Raw genomic sequence first — 19,357 nt, forward strand, 5'->3', positions numbered from 1 at the left:
CCACACCTTTGGGAAGAGCTCAGTGTGCCCAGGATGGACGTGCAGGGCTGGGCTGGGCTGGGCTGGGCTGGGCTGGGCTGGGCTCCCTTCCTGGGATGGAGCTGCTGGCCCAAGGGATGGAGCTGCTGGCCCAAGGGATGGAGCTGCTGGCCCAGGGGAGGCTGGGATGGAGCTGCTGGCCCAAGAGATGGAGCTGCTCGCCCAAGGAATGGAGCTGCTGGCCCAGGGGAGGCTGGGATGGAGCTGCTGGCCCAGGGATGGAGCTGCTGGCCCAAGAGATGGAGCTGCTGGCCCAAGGGATGGAGCTGCTGGCCCAGGGATGGAGCTGCTGGCCCAAGGGATGGAGCTGCTGGCCCAGGGATGGAGCTGCTGGCCCAAAGGAGGCTGGGATGGAGCTGCTGGCCCAGGGATGGAGCTGCTGGCCCAAGAGAGGCTGGGATGGAGCTGCTGGCCCAGGGATGGAGCTTCTGGCCCAAGGGATGGAGCTGCTGGCCCAGGGATGGAGCTGCTGGCCCAAGAGAGGCTGGGATGGAGCTGCTGGCCCAGGGATGGAGCTGCTGGCCCAGGGATGGAGCTGCTGGCCCAAGAGAGGCTGGGATGGAGCTGCTGGCCCAGGGATGGAGCTGCTGGCCCAAGAGAGGCTGGGATGGAGCTGCTGGCCCAGGGATGGAGCTGCTGGCCCAAGAGAGGCTGGGATGGAGCTGCTGGCCCAGGGATGGAGCTTCTGGCCCAAGGGATGGAGCTGCTGGCCCAAGCAGAGGCGGGGATGGAGCTGCTGGCCCAAGAGAGGCTGGGATGGAGCTGCTGGCCCAGGGATGGAGCTGCTGGCCCAAGGGATGGAGCTGCTGGCCCAAGAGAGGCTGGGATGGAGCTGCTGGCCCAGGGATGGAGCTGCTGGCCCAGGGGAGGCTGGCTGGGGGCCATGACCTCCTGTTGGAGCACTCCAGCCCGACAGAACTCAGCAGCTGCATGAACTGGTTGTGGCCTCAAGCAAAGGCCATTCCTCTGCCGCTGGCTCCTGCCAGATGGTCCCAGCCCAGGCTCAGGGCCTCACGTCCCCTCTCAGCTCTGCTTTTCATGTGTCTCTCCCCAAAAAAAGGCCTGGGCCAGTGCCAGGCTCCAGCAACCCTTGGGAGCAGTCCCCCAGCCCTGGCAGGTCACCGGCGCTGGCAGCAGCCCCACGTCCTGCCTGTGCAGCCCAGACATCCTCAGCTCTCCCTGCCAGCTCTGGAATGAGAAATGGCTCTGCTCTCCTGTCTGCTTCCATCCCAGTCCCTCTAGGAAGCAGCTCGTGTTCTCCAGCTCCGTGCTGCTGAAATTAGCTCTGGCATCCTGCAGGGTTCCAGCCTCCGCTCGCGCCTCCAGCCTGGGAAGAGCTGCCGAGACAAGCGGGGTGTGAGAGCCAAGTGGCCAAAAGAACACGGCCAGAACAGCACAGCGAGCAGGAGTGCTGCAGCACGGCAGGGAAATCATCCTGCTGGGCAGAAATCTCCCAAAAAAGCGTTTTTGGGAGGGTTAAACCACAGCACGAGGTTTGGGACAGCTGCGGGGTGCTGGGGTGGGCACTGGCATTGGAAGCAGGTTTTGGGTCACTCACAAAGCTTTTCTAATTATGCTTTTTTGGGGGGAAAAAAAAGGAAAAAAAATGGTGTGTTTGATTCTGTAAGTGCTGAACATTCCACAATTGCTGTGTTTAATAAATACAGCGGGGGCTCCTAGGAGACTGAATGGGGCTGAATGAATGAAGTATGTGGGACATCTGAAACCTATTAGTTGGAGCAAACTGGTGGAGAGGCAGGAATTCTTCTCTTTTTAAAAATATTTATACATTTTCCTTTCATGTCAGGCCAACATCTTATTTGGGGTTATGTTCCAGTGGAAGGAAAGGTGTGTCAGGGGGAAATGCAGGGGGAGGGGAGGTGCAGATTTGGGTCAGGCCCAAAAGGAGCAGGAGGGCTGGGTGGCTTTGGGGCCATATTTTCCTTTTGGAATCGAAGCCAGCATGTTGGTCCATCAGGGAACTTTGCCCCAGGCTCGATGGGGATGGATGTTTTGGGATTTGGCTCCTTTTGGGGAGTTTGTCCCACCCAGAGCCCCTCACATGAGGCACCAGAACTCCCCATCCCTCTCCCAATGAGGTTTATGGGTCTGGTTTAAGCTGGTTTGGATATTTAGGCTGAATTAGAGCACACATCCAGTGCCTTCCCCACCCATGACAGCTCCAGGAGATCCCACCAGGGTCCAGCAGCAGCAGGAATGATCCCATATCCCACATCCCACAGGTTTCCACCCAGACTCCTCCTTCTCATGCAGAATTACCTCAGTGACTTGGGAAAAGAGGGAAAAATAGGGATGGGAAGGACACAGAACGTTCCCCCAGAGAAATAGCAGAGCCAACAACTCTTCAGGAGCCACTCCAGCTGTGGGGAAGGCTCTGGGAAGGGAGGGAAAGGGTTAACAGCACCCAGCTCCAGTCTGGGCAGATCATTCCAAATGGAGCCTCAATTCCTGCTGGGAGCTTTGGTTATTTCTGTATGGAAGTTGTGGTTGTTTCCTGCTGGAAGTTTGGTTATTTCCTGCTGGAATTTGTGGTTATTTCCTGCTGAAAGTTTGGTTATTTCCTGCTGGAATTTGTGGTTGTTTCCTGCTGGAATGTTTGGTTATTTCCTGCTGGAATGTTTGGTTATTTCCTGCTGGAAGTTTTGGTTATTTCCATCTGGAAGTTTTGGTTGTTTCCTGCTGGTAGTTTTGGTTATTTCCTGCTGGAATTTGTGGTTATTTCCATCTGGAAGTTTTGGTTATTTCCTGCTGGAATTTGTGGTTATTTCCTACTGGAAGTTTTGGTTATTTCTTGCTGGAAGTATTGGTTATTTCTTGCTGGAAGTATTGGTTATTTCTTGCTGGAAGTTTTGGTTATTTCTTGCTGGAATTTTTGTTGTTTCCTGCTGGAAGTTTTGGTTGTTTCCTGCTGGAAGTTGCACGAATCTGGGACAAGTCTCCCAGCTTTGTTCCTTCCCCCGGTGCCTCAGGAGCTCACCCAAGGCTCACCTGAGCTCCCCTCCTGTGCAGGAGCTCGGATCAAAGCTCAGATGGTTCTGCAGGGCCTGGATTCTGCAGAGAGATGGAAATGATCCCTGCTTTCCTGGGATCCCTCACGAGCTTTGCTCAGCCCACTTTTACTGCAGCTCACACTCAGCCCTTTGCCTTCAGGCTTTGAAAGGAAAATGAGAAGTTTTAGGAAACTCAGAATTTGCAAATGTCTCCCATTATCCTTCTAATCTCCCCAACCTGATTAAATCAGAGGATATCTCCCCACTCCATAGGAAACAGATGTTTCTCTTGCAGGGGGGACATGCAGGAGGAATCCTGAAATTTGTTTAATTTAGAGTCTCCTGGAGATGGGATTTTTTGGGGTTACAACCTTCAGTGTCTGAGCTGGGATCTGGCTGAATTTGGAGTGGTGCCAGTCAGGAATTTCTGGGGAGTTTCTTTCCATTGTTAGTGAGGAGAAACTCAACATCCCTGAGCTGAGAGCTTGGAAAATAACCTTGGAGAGGTTTTTGATTCATCTTTCAGTTGGTTTAGAGGTGAAAACACGACTGGGACATGGGATGAGGCTGAGTCTCATTTTGTGAGGGAATGGTGGAACCCATTCCAAGAACCCATGGATGGATTTAACTCTTTCTGGAAAGGAAAAATCCTTTTCCTTTTCCTTTTCTCTGACTGCACTTTCTCTGTTCCCCATTTTGGTGGATTTCAGTCTCATCAGTTTTGTCCACCTGTAACTCTTAGGTTTTCAAATCTCTCCTTTTAATTGCTTTTCTTCTTCTTCTTCTTTATTTTTTTTTTTTAATTTTTAAATTTTTAATTTTTTTTTTATTTTTAACCAGGTTCAAACAAAACCCTGTTTTTGCTGAAGACACTGAGGCCTTGGAACAACCTGGGCCAGTGGAATTTGCCCCTGCCCATGGTAGGAGGTAGGATGGGATCATCTTTAGGGTCCTTCCCACCCAAACCATTCTGGCATTTGAAATGTCAGTGCTATTTCTAAAATATCTCCATTTCCCTCTGCATTGGAGGTTCTCAGTGTGTGTCCATCTGTGCATGTGTGGGTGGTGGTTGCATTTCAGAATTTCCAGCACTGTTTTAGCTCTTATGTTTTTTTCCAAACAGCTTCCTCCAGTGTGAGCTCTCCCTCCTGATGGATCCAGACCCACTGCAAAGAGCTCTCAGTGAGGGAAGTTGGATAAAAAACCTGAATTAAAACTTCTCTCCTGGAGGTGATTTAAGGGCTCCTCCAAAGCAGAACCACGGAACAACAATGATTTGTTGGAGATATTGGACACATTTTCCACCCTCCAGGTGTTGATGGTGCCAGTGACAAACTGTGGAAAAAACTCCTGAAGTGTGAGCCAAGAATTCCCTTCATCATCCTTCTGCTAAGGTGCACAGTTTATCCTGATTTATTCTGATTTATCCAGATTTATCCTGATTTATTCTGATTTATCCTGATTTATCTTGATTTATCCAGATTAATCCAAATTTATCCTGATTTATTCTGATTTATTCTGATTTATCCCAATTTATCCTAATTTATTCTGATTTATCCCTATTTATCCTGATTTCTCCCCATTTCTCCCTATTTATCCCAATTACTCCCGATTTATCCCAGGAATCAATTATTTATAATTTATAAATTATAAAGAAATGCTATTATCTATTATTTATAAATGATAAATAAATAATTTCTTTCTTTCTTTATTTTTTTTCTTCTCAGACACTTTCTCAAGGCGTGTCTCCTCCGAGCCTCTTGGGAGCACCATTTCCACGTCTGTTTGGGCTGCCTGGCCACGTCCCCATCCCTGTCCCTGTCCCTGGAGTGACCCATGGAATGTCAGGAGGAGCCCAGAGGTTGGATGGGGCAGCTCTGGTTAAATTAAACCCAGCTCTGGTTAATTAAAGCAGTGATGGATTGGGAGTCCTGGCAGGGGACAGGCAGGGACAGTGGCAGCAGCTGCAGGGGTGGCTTGGCCCTTCCACCAGGGGATGCTGAATTCAGGTTTTTTCCTCCTGAGGGGCAGGTGGAGCTGTGGGGATGGAGCTCAGGGAATGTTCCTGGCACTGGGCGCGACTTTTCCCGGGCTCCACTGCCCCCATTTCCCGCTGTCCCCAGAGGGATCTCGGTGTTTGTGTCCTCAGCCTCTCCCCCGGGGAATGACCCACCCTGAGCACAATTTGCATCACAATAAAATCCAAAATCCGGGATCAGCTCTGACCAGAAACGCAGCGTCCTTGGGCTGTGAAAAACTGCTGCAGAAACAGCGAGTTCAGCTCGCTGGCTGCTGAGTTTTGTCTGAACACGGAGGCTGAATACCAGCAGAATAGTTTGTTTTATTTCCAGCTTGCCTGAAACCAGAGATTCCTGGGAGGTTTCCAAGCCAGTCGCTGAACCCAACTGGATTCTGATTGCTCTGTCGCCTGTGAACCTGAAATTCTGGAGCTGCTCCGGTCCCTGCAGCACTTTGGGTGTCCCAGCTCCTCTCCTGGCATCCCAGTGACCCTTTCACAATCTCTGTGCCAGGCTGGGCTTTGTATTTCCCATATTTTTCACATTCCCGATTTCTCATGGAATGGGTTGGGTTGGAAGGATCCTGAAGGATCATCAGGGAAGGGACATTTTCCACTGTCCCTGCTCCAAACCTGGTCTTGGACCCTTCCAGGGATCCAGGGACAGCCACAGCTTCTCTGGGAGTTCCATCCCCAAATCCCACCCATCCCTGCCCTCCATCCTTTATCCCAAACCCCTCTTTGCCTGCTGGAAGCCCAGCAGGGTCCCTGTGTTGAATCCCAAAAGCACGGAGGGAGCAGAGCTGAGCCCGGCTCCAGCACAAGGTGGGGAAGCAGCCAAATCCTCGGAATGTGTCCTGGGCTGGGAGCAGAGCCTGAGCTCAGCTCTCACATGGAACGTGCCGGGGCTGGGGAGCAGCACCTCGGCACTGCTCAGTTCCAGGAATGTTCTAGGAAGTGGGCAGAGCCTCAGCCCCGTTTCCCTGCACTTTGCTCTCTCAGGATGCTGCTGTGGCACAGCAGCCCCCGGTGCCCGGGTGGTTTTTGGGGTTTGGAGCTTCTCTGCTCCCCAGTTTCCCCCCAAGTGCTTCCCTCCCTTTTATCCCCTTCCCTCTCATCCCACCAAAGCTGCTCCCTGCAGCTGGCAGAAAATGGGATTTTCTAGTTAACACCAAAATGAACTCAGCAGTGTCCAGCACAGGAGGGGAGAGGGCAGGGGGAGAGCCAGGAGGGCTGGGATGGACCAGGATGGAGCCAGAGGAGCTGCAGGACAGGAAAATCCTGAGGGAATCAGCAGAGCTGGGATGGGATCTGAGTCCTGCTCCTGCAGCATTAGGAGGGGTCCTTGTGGGATTTCTCTCCTTTTTCCCAGGCAGGGCTGAGAGTTTGGGGTTTGTTCCAGGCTCTTCTTGTAGTGATGGGGAAAACATGAGCAGAGTCACTTCCCTGTAACAGGAATCAAAGAGGAGCAGAAAAACCAGCCTTGGGTGGGTGGGGAACAGAGGTCCTGCAGCAGTTGTCTCCATGGAATGGCTGTGAGCAGAAATCTCCAGGGATTGATTTTCCAGGTGCTTGGTTTCCTCCCTCTGTTAGTCCAGCTTCCACCTCCCTCCCCAGCCCCTGGGCTCGCACTGACTGTGTCTGGTTTGGTTCCTTTCCCTGGGCAATGCACACCCACAGATGAGTGGCTGGGAAAGTGGATCCAGCCTTTGCTGTGAGGGAGGAACTTGTGATCCCCTCCAAAATCCCAAATTTTCCTCCTTCCTTCACTCCTTCACTCCCCCAGCAGCTGGAGCCAGCACCAGGCTGTGAAGAAGGAATGGGAAAAGGGATGCTCAGGAATCTCTGGAGTGGGACTGGATAATCCTTAAAGTCCTTCCCACCCAGACCATCCTGAGATCCTGTAATTAATGATCCAAATGTGCCTTTATGCCCCACATCCCCTTCCCTGCACCCCAAATCCCTCTGGAAAAACAAAGAGAGCGTGGAAGGATCCGACTGAGGGGCTGAAATCGGTTAAGGAGCAAGATTAGATCAAATATTTCCGAGCATCTGGGGCTCCTTGACCACCCCACTGTGGCCCATCCCTGGCTGTCAGACCCTGAGCATTCCCAGAAGGAGTTAAGGGAGGCCTGGGCTGGAGCCAAGAGTTTTTGCCGGAAGCTTTATCTTCCCCCCTCAAAAAAAAATAAAAATCTGATGTCTGGAGCTCTGGACAAGGCATTGTCCTCATAAAACACAGCAAGAACAACAAAACAAGCCTTGCTATTCCCAGCTCTGTAACAAGCCATAAAATGGGGGGAAAAAAGGAAAAAAAAAAAAAAAAAAAAAAAAAAGAAAAAAAAGAAAAAAAAAAGCCCTGGAAATGTAAGAGTTTTATTAAACTGGAACCATGTGTTTCCCATAGTCCCGTCTCCATAAGCTCTGCACATCCCGTCCGTGTTTATGTTCTCCTCGGGGTGTGAGGGGGTTTTTTCCATGCCTGGGAATGATTAGAAGGAGGAGGGAGCCTGGATGAACTCATGTCTCCTGTGAGCAGCACCAGGAAACCTGCACACACCGGGAGAGGCACCAGTCCTGCAGGGATGGAAACCTGGGACAGCAGGGAGGGGGAAAAACAGGGAAAAATTTAAAAAAAAGGAAAATTCCAGAGTGGAAAAAGAGGAGAGAGTTGTCCCACGTGGCTCATTGTGGAAAGTGTGTATGGATTGAGGAGATTCCCTGGAAATTCCTGAGGGTCTGGAGTGATCCTGCCTCACCCAGGGGTGGCTTGAACACCCCCCATTCCCTTCTGGGGTCTGCAGCACCCCCCAGGCATCCCTGAAATGAGGAGATGATCCTGGACATGAGTTTTTCCCAGGAAAAAGGAGAAGGGATTTGCCAGGAGCCCTCAGCCTGGCTGGAGATGTTATTTTTTGGACATTTGGGCATCCATGGGTGGTGAATTCTGAGTTCAGATTTGGGCAGGAATGCCCAGTTTGGGAAGGAGGCTCAGAGGAGGAACCTCGGGGGAAATGGGATATTTATAAATATGAATATATAAAATGGGTATTTTCAGCTGGGGTTGGCAGTGCTGTGGTTGTTGTTTCAGCAGCCCTGGGAGGGCTGGGACAGACTGGGAGGAGGATCAGGAGCAGGTGTGGGGACACCTGTGGTGACAGAGAGGGGACATGACATCATCAGAGTGACCTCAGAGATCCCAGGGATTGCAAATGCAATTGCTCCCATTTTTCCTGGGCCTGAGCCCGTTCCCTCCCCCTGCCCAGTCCTTTCCTCCTTTCCAGGATTTCCTGGGCTGCAAATCCCAGAGTTGGAAATGCCCTCAAAGGGTTTTTTTCCTGTCCCACATTCTCCTTCTCCAGTGATATCCATGCCTGGCAATCAAATTATCCCTCAGACTTCCTTTAGTTTTGATAAAGTGGCTCCTTCAGCTCTGCCAGCCCTGGGACCAGGGACTTTCTGCAGCCTTTGATCCCTTTTGGAGCTTTTACAGCTCATTCTTTTTTATTATCCCTGTGCAAAACCCATCCAGTTTGGGGTCCACAAATGTTCCCAGCAGTGTATATTTATTTATATATATATTTAATTTATATTTATCTTTAACTTTAACTTTATTTTTATATTTAATTTATATTTAACTTTATATTTATCTTTATCTTTATATTTTATTTATCTTTAACTTTAGCTTTAACTTTAACTTTATATTTATGTATATCATCTATATCTATATCTATATCTATATCTATATCTATATCTATATCTATATCTATATCTATATCTATATCTATATCTATTATATATAATATATCTATTATATATAATATATCTAATATATATATTTCTATTAATTTCTATTTCTATTTCTATTTCTATTTCTATTTCTATTTCTATTTCTATTTCTAATCAATATAATTTACATCTATCTATATCTATATCAGAAATCTTGGATTGAATTAAATTTTACAGTTCAAATGCTGGTCCTAGAAATGATCCCAAATTTTGTTCATGAAGCATTTCATTGATCATTTGAAAAACATAAAGCAGAAATTTATTGCAGTTTGGTTTAAAGGCAAGCTGAAGTATTGGTAGTAAATTTGTAAAGGCATAAATTTAAAAGTTTCTTCTTCACAAAAATTCAAAACTTAATAAATTATAATGGGGGCATTGCAAAGACTCAGAAGACTCTATCTAAAAGTCACTTGTGCTATAGAAAATTCCACCTCTTTTATCTAAAAATCACTTATCCTATAGAAAATTCCAGCTCCTTTATTTAAAAATCATTTATCCTATAGAAAATTCCAGCTCCTTAATCTAAAATCACTTATCCTATAAAAAATTCCAGCTTCTTTATCTAAAAGTCACTTGTCTATAGAAAATTCCAGCTCCTCTATCTAAAAATAATTTATCCTATAGAAAATTCCAGCTCCTTTATCTAAAAGTCACTTGTCCTGTAGAAAATTCCGGGTCCTTTATCTGATTTTTTTTTTTTTTTGGCAGATCCAGGCAGTGAGTGGCTGGAAATCCTGCCCAGGGCACCGAGCAGGAGTTCCTGGGATCTGAGGAGCTGGGCCAGGACTCTCCATCTGCTCCAGCCCCGCTGCCAAGTTCAACTCCTGCGCTGCAGATCGCACAAAGGGAAGGGAGAAAAAAAAGAAAAAAAAAAAAAAAAAGTCTGGAAAAGGAAAAATTGGGAATTCAGAGGGGGTGAGGTGGGGCTGGAGCAGACAGATGTGGTGGAGGGGGTCACATCTGCCTGGACCAGGGGCTGGATGTGCCCCCAGCCCACCTGAGAGCAGCGGGAAAGGTGTTTGTGTCTGGAATTCCACAGGAAATGGAGGGATCGCCTTTCTGCTGCCAGGAGAAAGAGGCGATTTTCCTTCTAAATCGGGCAGCTCCCGTGTCAAAAGTTCCACAGCGAAATCCCACTGCACTGCGAGCAGGGCTCTATTTTTTTTATTTTTTTAAATTTTTTTTTTAATGAATAAAATCTTAATAAACGTCCAGGGCTTGATTTCTCGCAGCAGCCTCGCCTGGCTTTGATCTCGCCTTGCCTGGGCTCAGCCCCTGCCAAGGCAAAGAGGGAAAAAGTCGCTTTTCCCCGGCTTTAAAGCGAGGGGTGTTTTTTTAAAGCTCTTGGCCGCGGAGCCGTGTGTGATACATCATCCCTCGGCCCCATCCCTCCTCTCCCGAATCCAGAGCACACACTGAAACAATTTCCCTGTGGTTTCCCTCCTTGGTGGAGTCGAATTCCTAGAAAACAAAAGGAATTTTGCAACCGTGGTCACAAGCTCGGGGCTGGAAATGTTACCCAGGGCTGGGAGCCTCGGAGGGGAGCTGGGATCGTCCCTGGGGTGTGATGTGAAATTTAGGGTGTAATGTGAAATTCAGTGTATGGGTGAAATTCGGGGTGTGATGTGAAATTTTTTGGGGTATGATGTGAAATTCTGGGTGATGTAAAATTTGGGGTATGGGTGAAATTCGATGTATGGGTGAAATTCGGGGTGTGGATGTGAAATTTGGGGTGTGATGTGAAATTTGGGGTGTGATGTAAAATTCGGTGTGATGTGAAATTTGGGGTGTAATGTAAAATTCGGTGATGTCATATGAAATTTGGTGTATGGGTGAAATTCGGGATTTTCTCCAGCCCTGGGGATTGCAGGGGCACTGAGCATTTGGGGAATTCTCTTGGCTCTTTGCCCCAGCCCTGAGGTCACTCAGAGCCCCCTCAGGTCCTGCCTAACCCCAAGCTTTGGGATGGGCACAGAATTTCATCCCAGGGAATCCAGAGCCAGGAATTCCTCCCTGGGGGAAAGGTGAGGAGCTGGAAGAGATTCCCAGAGAAGCTGAGGCTGCCACTGGCATCCCTTGGGATGTTTTTTGGGTTCAGGAATTTTTTTTTTGGTACATTTGAAGGGTATCTGGACAAGGTGCAGGAGCGTGGATCATCCCAGCAGGTTATTATTAATTATTAGGTTATTAATTATTAGATTATTAATTATTAGGTTATTGATTATTAGGTTATTAATTTTTAGGTTATTAGTTATCCCAATTCCTTACAGTCACTGCCTGTGCTCCCTGCTGCCAGGAATTGGGATCACCAAGGATTCACCCACTGAATCCCTGCCGTGGGAAGCTCTCAGGTTCACACAGGAACTTTGGGATGAGTTTTGGCAAACATCCCACAATGGGATTGGGAATATGGGAATGGAATGGAATGGAATAGAATGGAATGGAATGGGAATGGGAATGGGAGTGGGAATGGGAATGGGAATGGGAATGGGAATGGGATGGAATGGAATGGAATGGAATGGAATGGAATGGAATGGAATGGAATGGAATGGAATGGGAATGGGAATGGGAATGGGAATGGGAATGGGAATGGAGTGGGAATATGGAATGGGAATGGGATGGAATGGAATGGGAATGGGAATGGGATGGAATGGAATGGAATGGGAATGGGATGGAATGGAATGGAATGGAATGGAATGGAATGGGAATGGGAATGGGAATGGGAATGGGAGGGGAGTGGGAATGGGAATGGGAATGGGAATGGGATGGAATGGAATGGGAATGGGATGGGAATGGGAATGGGAATGGGAATGGGATGGGATGGAATGGAATGGAATGGGAATGGGAATGGGAATGAGATTGAGGATTGGAACAGGAATGAGAGTGGGAATGGGGATGGGAATGAGAGAGGGAATAGGATTGGGAATGGGGACAGGAATAGGATTAGGAATGGGATTGGGAATGGGGACAGGAATGGGAATGGGGACAGGATTGGGATTTGTCTCCTGGCAGAGCTGTGTTCCCTCCCCACATTCCCTGATGCTCTCTGCAAGGATTGCAGCACAACAGCCTGAGTTTGCTTTTTTTTTTTTTTGCTTTTATTTATTTTTTTTTTTCACTGATTTTTTCTGGGATGACATCACAGAGCTGCTGCTGCCCTGACAGCAGTTGTGTCATCCTGGAAGAAGCAGCACGGGCTAATTTTAGCCAAGGCAGATTTTGAGGTGACACTTTTAATAAAGGCAGGAGTGGAAAAGTTCCAGGGGCTCTGAGCAGCTTTGCTGGGGCGTCCTGACAGCTCTGATGGGGCTGAACCTGCTCAACTTTGATGTGAAATGAAGGAAAGAGGTGAAGGAATCAGGGCTGGCACCCAAACTCCCAGCTCTTGTCACACTTGGGAGATCAAAGAATCCAGGAATGGTTTGGGATGGGAGGGAATTTAAATCCCATCCCATCCCAGCCCCGGGACATCTCCACTGTCCCAGGGGCTCCAGCCTGGCCTTGGACATCCCAGGGATCCAGGGCAGCCACAGCTGCTCTGGGAATTCCATCCCAGAGCCTCACCCCCTCACAGGGAGGAATTCCATCCCAGTATCCCAAATAAATCCCCTCTGTGTCCCTGGAAACCATTCCAGGTGTCCTGGCCTCCATCCCTTGTCCCTCCCCGTGCTTCTTGTGGCTCCTTCAGGCACTGAAAATCCACAGCTGGGCCACCCCAAACTTCACTTCTCTGGACAACCCCAATTCCTGATATCCCATCCCATATCCTGATGTCCCAGTCCTGATTTCCCAATTCCTGATTTCTCATTTTCTGATAACCCAGTTCCTGACACCCCAATTCCTGAGAGGGGGAATGGGAATGGGAATGGGAATGGGAATGGGAATACTGGGAATGGGACTGGGAATGGGACTGGGAATGGGAATGGGAATGGGAATGGGAATGGGAATGGGAATGGGAATGGGAATGGGAATGGGGATGGGAATGGGAATGGGAATGGGAATGGGAATGGGAATGGGAATGGGATGGGAATGGGAATGGGAATGGGAATGGGACTGGGACTGGGAATGGGAATGGGAATGGGAATGGGAATGGGAATGGAAATGGGAATGGGAATGGGGAATGGGAATGGAAATGGGAATGGGGAATGGGGAATGGGAACAGGAAAGGGGCTGGGAACAAAGGAGCTCCAGGATTTCAGAGGAAGGGCTGGGGCTGTGCTGGGATCCCAAATCCTCTGGGGATGGAGCCGCCCTGGGGAATCTTTGGGTCTCCCTCTGGGTCCCCCTTGGTGCAGGAGCTCCTGGAGCTGCAAATCAGCCGGATTTGGGATTTGGGATTTGGGATTTCCTGGGAGAATTCCAGGCTTCCCCCCCTGGGAGAAGCCATGGGTGAGCAGTGAGAGGATTTTTGTGCATTTTATTCTGGGCTGTTGGAAGGAAACCATCGGTCCTGAGCTCTGCAGCAAGAGGCAGAGGAGAACTGGGTGGGTTGTTTTTATTTTGTTTTATTGTTTTGCTTTTTCACAGAGACAAAGAGTGGAGTTGAGCTCCCACTGACAAAGCTCTTCCTTGGAAGGAAGACTGAGTATCTCCATCATGTTTTTATTTTTTAAATCGTTTCTTTTGAGAAAATTCTTCTTAACCCCCGAAGTTTTTCTCCTCTGGAGCCAAGGTAACTTTTGGGTGTGAAGATCCCAGGCTGGGTCACCTCTTCCTTCAAAAATCCAGGTTTCCTTCATTGTTTTACCTAAATTACACTAAAACCAGGAAAACCACCAGCCGGAAAAGTGCTTTTTAATTTCCATTTCCCCCTGCTGTACCACACCACCATTTCCCCCTAAATTAAAACCAAACCCTAATTACCCCCCGAGGATAACGATGCTGCTCCAGCCAAAACTGGGGCTCGGAGCTTTCCCTATGGCTGCAGCCGAGCTCCCTCTCTCCCCCAGCCCCTCCTCGGAGAATTTTGGCTGGAGAATGTTGGGCTGAGCTACTCCCACCGCCCGGGCCCTCCCCCTGCCCCGGATCCGGCTCTACCTTTTCTGCTCTGCCCAGGGCTGAGCCTCCCAGTCCCTCCTGCTCCACCAAACAAAGGAGCTCTGGGCACATCCCAGCTCCAGGACTCCAAGGTATTTCCCCACTTTCCTCCCTCCGGAGCTGCACAGCTGATTTCTTTCTCTTTATCCCTTCCTTTCTCTGCTTCATTGTGTCTTGCACTTTTTTTTTTTTTTTTTTTTTTAATTATTATTATTCTTATTATTTAATTGATCTGATTTCACACTCACACGCTTGGAAATGTTTTCCTGCTTCCTTCCCAACCGGTTTAAAAATCCGATTTTTTAGGTTCTCTCAGTGTCTTTCTCACAAGTGGGGTTTGCTGGAATTTCTCAGCGCTGCACAGAACTTTTTGGAGGCTTTGATTCCATTGAAGCCGCGGCTCTCTGGCGGCTGTAAATGACTTTTCCATGCGTGTGCGAGCTCTCCGGGAATGTCCCGTGTATCGATCATTTGTCAGGCTCCTCATCCCCCCGCGGGGAAATGGATGCAGCTGGAATTCCTTCGCTTTCCACCGCTGGAGTGCGAAACTTTTGGTGCTTTTTTGGGGGGTTTTTTGAAGCTTTTTTTTGCCACTTTTAAATTTTTTTTTTTTTTTTTTCTTTTTTCCCCCCTTCCATGCGCCCCCCGCTCCTCGGGAGCTGCGGGACAGGGAACACTTCGCCTTTTGTGTGGCTGGAGATAAGCGGAGCCCGGCTCAGCTCGGGGGGCTGCAGGGAGGGAATTTTTCTTTGTTTCCCAGCCCTGCCTTTCCCCTTCCCACTCTCCTCCTCACTCTCTGCCTTTGAAACCTTAGAGCCTGAAAAATTCCTGCCCTCCAGAGCTGAGACATTCCCAGCTGGGACGCTGGGAGCAGTGAGGGAAATTGAACTTTTAATTATTTTTAATAACTTTTAGAATTAGCGGGTTTTTTGCTGGTGGAGTTTTTTTATTTGGTGAGGTTTTTTTGACACATTTTGTGCCCTGTCTGGGCTGATTTTCGAGGCTGGGCTGGGAAAGCTGCAGTGGGAGAGCAAGGGGGACAGTCAGGGGTGGCTCGGGGGCCTCTCCTTCCCCACCCGGGGCCTCTCGCAGCTCGGATTGTTCCCACTCCGCACATCCCGCAGGATTCCTCATCCCTGCAACACCAAAATTTGGGGTTCTGGAGGTGAGAGCTGCATCCCGAGCTGCTGCTGGCCGGGAGGAGGAGGAGGAGGAAGGATGGGCTCCCCGCGGGCACAGCTGGGGGAATTTGGGAATGCTGGGATGGGCTGGGATCCTTTTTAGAGCTTTTCCTTTGGGATTTCTCATCTCGTCCCCCCCCAGAGACCACCCAGCCCATCCCAGGGGCCACCCCCAGGACACCCCGGTGTCCCCAAACCAGGACAGGTGTCCCCCGAGATCCCTGCGAGGATCTCCTGGAATTCCAGAGCTGTGGGATGATGCTCCACGAGCAGGAGCTGCTCTGTCCTGACCTTCTCCTCCTGCCTGGAGGGCTTTGGTCGCTCTTTGTTTCTCCACCAGGAAATTAAATGTGGTGAGGCAGAACCACAACTCCTGAGCATCTCTGGGTTTGCAGCTCTTGGGGAATAAAGATTTGGCAACGCAGTGCTGGGAGCTGGCTGGCTCCAGGAGGGATTAAAAATCAGAAAAATCCTTAAAAATTTCTCTTTTTCTTCCAGAAAGCGAAACTCCAGAACGGGTCCTCAGCACCTGGGAGCTGCTGCCAAAATCCATCCTGGTCCTGCGAGGGCAGCAGGGACCTGCAGCCGGACAAAGCCCCGGGGGGAGCTCGGGACTGGGGCCAGCATGGGGGGACTGTGGCTGGCCCGGCTCCTGCTGGGCTGCACGGCCGTGCTGGCAGCGAGCCCCGCCCGGGGACAGCTCCAGGGGGACCTGCAGCCCGACAGATTCACCAACTACGAGGAGAGAGCCCCGAGCAGAGTGAGGAGAAGGGGCCAGGACTCGCTGCGGGGGTGAGTTGGAGTTTTGTCTCTGCTGGAGGAGGTTTTGGGCTGGGCTGGCAGGGTGGCCGTGCCCTGAGCTCGGGGAGGGTTTGGATTGCAGCTCCTGGCACAGGGGGGATCCCATGGGCTCCCTTTGGGGTCACCTGGAGAGCCCCCAACCCCACCTGGTGATGGGTTTGTCTTACCTGGAGGGTGGGACAGAATTCCCAGACCAGCTGTGGATTTCCATGGATTCCCCATCCCGGGGAGTGTCCCAGGCCGGGCTTGGAGCAGCCTGGGCAGTGGGAGGTGTCCCTGCAGGGCTGGCTCTGGCTGGGTTTAAGCCCAGCCCTGCCCTTCCCCTGTCCCCTGTCCCCTGTCCCTGTCCCCTCAGGATTTGCCCCTGGGGTCCCTCTGGCTGTGCCAGGAGGGTTTTGCTCCTGGGCTTTGCTCAGTCCTTTGGGGCAGCTCCCAAATTCGGGGTCTTGTCCCAGCAGGGGAGCCCTGGGCTGAGCTCGGCTCTGCTGCTCTAAGATGGATCCTGGTCTGTGGGACCAGGGTTGGTTGGAGTTATTTGGAGTTATTTGGAGTTATGTGGAATTATTTGGAGTTATTTGGAGTTATGTGGAATTATTTGGAGTTATTTTAAGTTAAGTTATTTGCAGTCTGCCTGGCTGCAGCTCCTGGCTCTGTTCCTGTGCCCGTGTCCGTGGGATCCACGCTGGGCTGGGCTGAGCCAGGGGCTCAGGAATGCTGGAAATGCTGGGATGGAGGCAGTGCCCCAAAAAAGGGCTGGGATTGGGCTGCAGCAGGAGCTGGGGGCATGGAGACATCCATTCCAGCCTGGGATGGAGACATCTCCTGGAATTCCAGCCTGGGATGGAAACAAATCCTGGAATTCCAGCCTGGGATGGAGGTGTCTCCTCCTGGAATTCCAGCCTGGGATAGAAACAAATCCTGGAATTCAGCCTGGGATGGAGACAAATCCTGGAATTCCAGCCTGGGATGGAGACAAATCCTGGAATTCCAGCTCTGGGGTGGAGACATCTCCTGGAATTCCAGCCTGGGATGGAAACAAATCCTGGAATTCCAGCCCAGGATGGGAGTGTCTCCTCCTGGAATTCCAGCCTGGGATGGAGACAAATCCTGGAATTCCAGCTCTGGGATGGAGGTGTCTCCTGGAATTCCAGAATGGATAGAGGTGTCTCCTCCTGGAATTCCATCCCAGGATGGAGGTGTCTCCTGGAATTCCATCCTGCCTGCCCTCCCCTCCTGCTCTGAAGGATTTGGAGCAGAGGAACAAGAGCTGCCCAGGGATTTGGGCTTTTCAAATCTCCCCCTGGGATGATCCCTGAGGAATTCCCAAACCATCCCAAAACCAGAAAACCTCCCAGGTCTCTGTGGGGGCTGCAGTGGATGATCCCCAGGTCCCTTCCAACCATTCCAGGGGCTGTGATTAACGGGGCTGGAGCTGCTTCTTGAAAAAAAAAACCAAAAAAAATTAAAATCTCTGCTCCAGCATTCCCAGCATTCCCAGCATTCCCACCTTCCCTCCAGGCTCAAGGCACCCAAATTCTTCATTCCTGGGGCTCTGGGGCTGATTCCTGGCTCTTGGCAAGGGCTGGAGGATTTGATGTGGGCGTGGATAGAAGGAAAGAGAAGGAAATGAATTATTCCCATTGTTCCCAGCACCCAGGGGGGAAGGTCACTGGTGCCCAGTGGACACTCAGTGAGCAGATCCAGCTGTAAAAATCCCCCTTTGTGTTCTGAAGAGCCCAAATCCCCAAAATGTTGAGCCTGGCTCAGTTCCCAGTGCTGCCAGGGGTCCCCCTTCCCCCCTGCCCCTTTCCCCCAGGGAAATCTGGAATTTCAGCTGGAAAAGCTGCAGCTGGAGCAGCTGAGGAATTTTTATTTTCCTGTTCCCAGGGGGGGATTCCAGCTCCAGGAGTTCCCATCTCCTGGCTTTGGGTCCAAATCTCTCCTTCCCTGCTGGAAATCTCCTCCTTGGGAACCTCTCTGTCCCAAGAAAGAGAAAAAATGGGAAATTATTTAAATCAAAATGTCCTGCTGGGTGTGGAAAGCAGCCTCAGGTGGCACCAGGCAGCTCCTGCAGAGCCCAAAATCCCAAATTTGGATTCCCCAAAATTGTGCTGTTCCTTTGTTCTTGGAACAATTCTGGGAAGTTTTGTTATGGATCAACGTTGGAAGCTTGTACTTGATGATCTCAAAAGTTGTTTCCAAATTTAATAATTTAATTAATTGAATAATTTAAATTTAATGGGATCTTCCCTGCCCTGCTTGAAGACCTTGGGATCCTTTGCTGCTGTGGGATTTCCCTTTGGGAAAAGTGAATCCATCACAATTCCAGGTCTGGTTCTCTCAGAGTGGAAAAAGGAATGAACCAAGGGGGAAATGTCAATAAAACCTGTTTGAGCACGTGGGTGACCCTGACAACTGCATTTTGTGGAATTATCTCCTCTCCAAAACCACCCAGTGAATGTTTAATCCCTTCCCTTTGGGAATTTTTCTCTTCCCCTTTGGAATTTTTCCCTTCCCTTTGGGAATTTTTCTCATCTCTTTAGGTATTTTTCCCTTTTGGAATTTTTTCCTTCCCTGTGGGAATTTTTCTCCCCCCTGCTGGGTTGATGGTTGGAATTTCTCTCAGATGTTTTCCAGCCCCAATTCTCCTGGGATTTCTCCTTCTCTGTTCCTCCTTTCCTCCCTCCATCTCCACATTCTGTTGTTCCCCAAATGGGATGGGAGAACAGAACCCCACCAGAAGTTCAGACAGGAAAATGGGACTCAGGTCAATTTTTAGGGAGGTTTTTTTTTTTTAATAAAGATAAAAATTCCCAAACACTGGTTCAGCTTCTCTTCAGTATCACCCACAAGTGTCACAAAACATTTCCTGTGGGTTCTGTAGAACCCTGGGCTGGTTTGGCTTGGGAGGACCTCAAAGATCATCCAGAATTCATTAAAAAAAATTAAAAAAAATCCATTAAAACCATGGGATTGGGAGGGAGGAGCTGCTCCCAGTGATGCCCACCACGAGCTGTCCCTGCTCCAGGGCTCTTGGAGGGCTTTGGGAAGAGGCTCCAGCAGCCCAGACCAAAGACTGGGGGCAGTTCCTGCTGGAATTTTATTTATTTAGAGCTCATTCCCATCCCAGCCTCCTGCAGTAAAGGAGGAAAATATGAAATAAATGCAAAGCAGGGATTAAATGCAAAATAAACAAGCCTCTTATGCAGCCCTGCTTTCCCAAATAACAATTCATAAAGTCATGGGGAGCAATGAACCCCAGCCCAGGCCCAGCTTTAATCCTGGTTTAAACCCCTTAGAGCAGAGCCAATCTCAAATGAGCCTCTCCTGAAGGGCCCAGCCCTGACAAATCCATTTTTGAGGCAGGCTTGGGGTGGGATTGTTGATTTAATGAAGCCTTGAGCAGTTTCCAGGGCTGGCACTGCCAGTTCCAAGCCTGGCTTTAAGCACAGCTCATTATATCCCATTAATTATGGGATGGC

At 49.8% G+C, this 19,357-nt stretch overlaps 1 protein-coding gene across 1 annotated transcript in view; it reads left to right on the forward strand.

Moving 5' to 3' along the window:
* Window positions 1-15,391: 15,391 nt before the first annotated feature.
* FBN3 (fibrillin 3) overlaps window positions 15,392-19,357 on the forward strand; it is a 77,275-nt gene continuing 73,309 nt past the window's right edge. The window contains exon 1 of the mRNA XM_056512648.1: window positions 15,392-15,866. Coding sequence (XP_056368623.1) covers window positions 15,700-15,866 — 167 coding nt within the window. The 5' untranslated portion in view covers window positions 15,392-15,699. The remainder of the gene's footprint in view (window positions 15,867-19,357) is intronic.

This window comes from Oenanthe melanoleuca, chromosome 28 (genome assembly GCF_029582105.1).
Source record: "Oenanthe melanoleuca isolate GR-GAL-2019-014 chromosome 28, OMel1.0, whole genome shotgun sequence".
In the NCBI taxonomy this organism is placed as follows: domain Eukaryota; kingdom Metazoa; phylum Chordata; class Aves; order Passeriformes; family Muscicapidae; genus Oenanthe; species Oenanthe melanoleuca.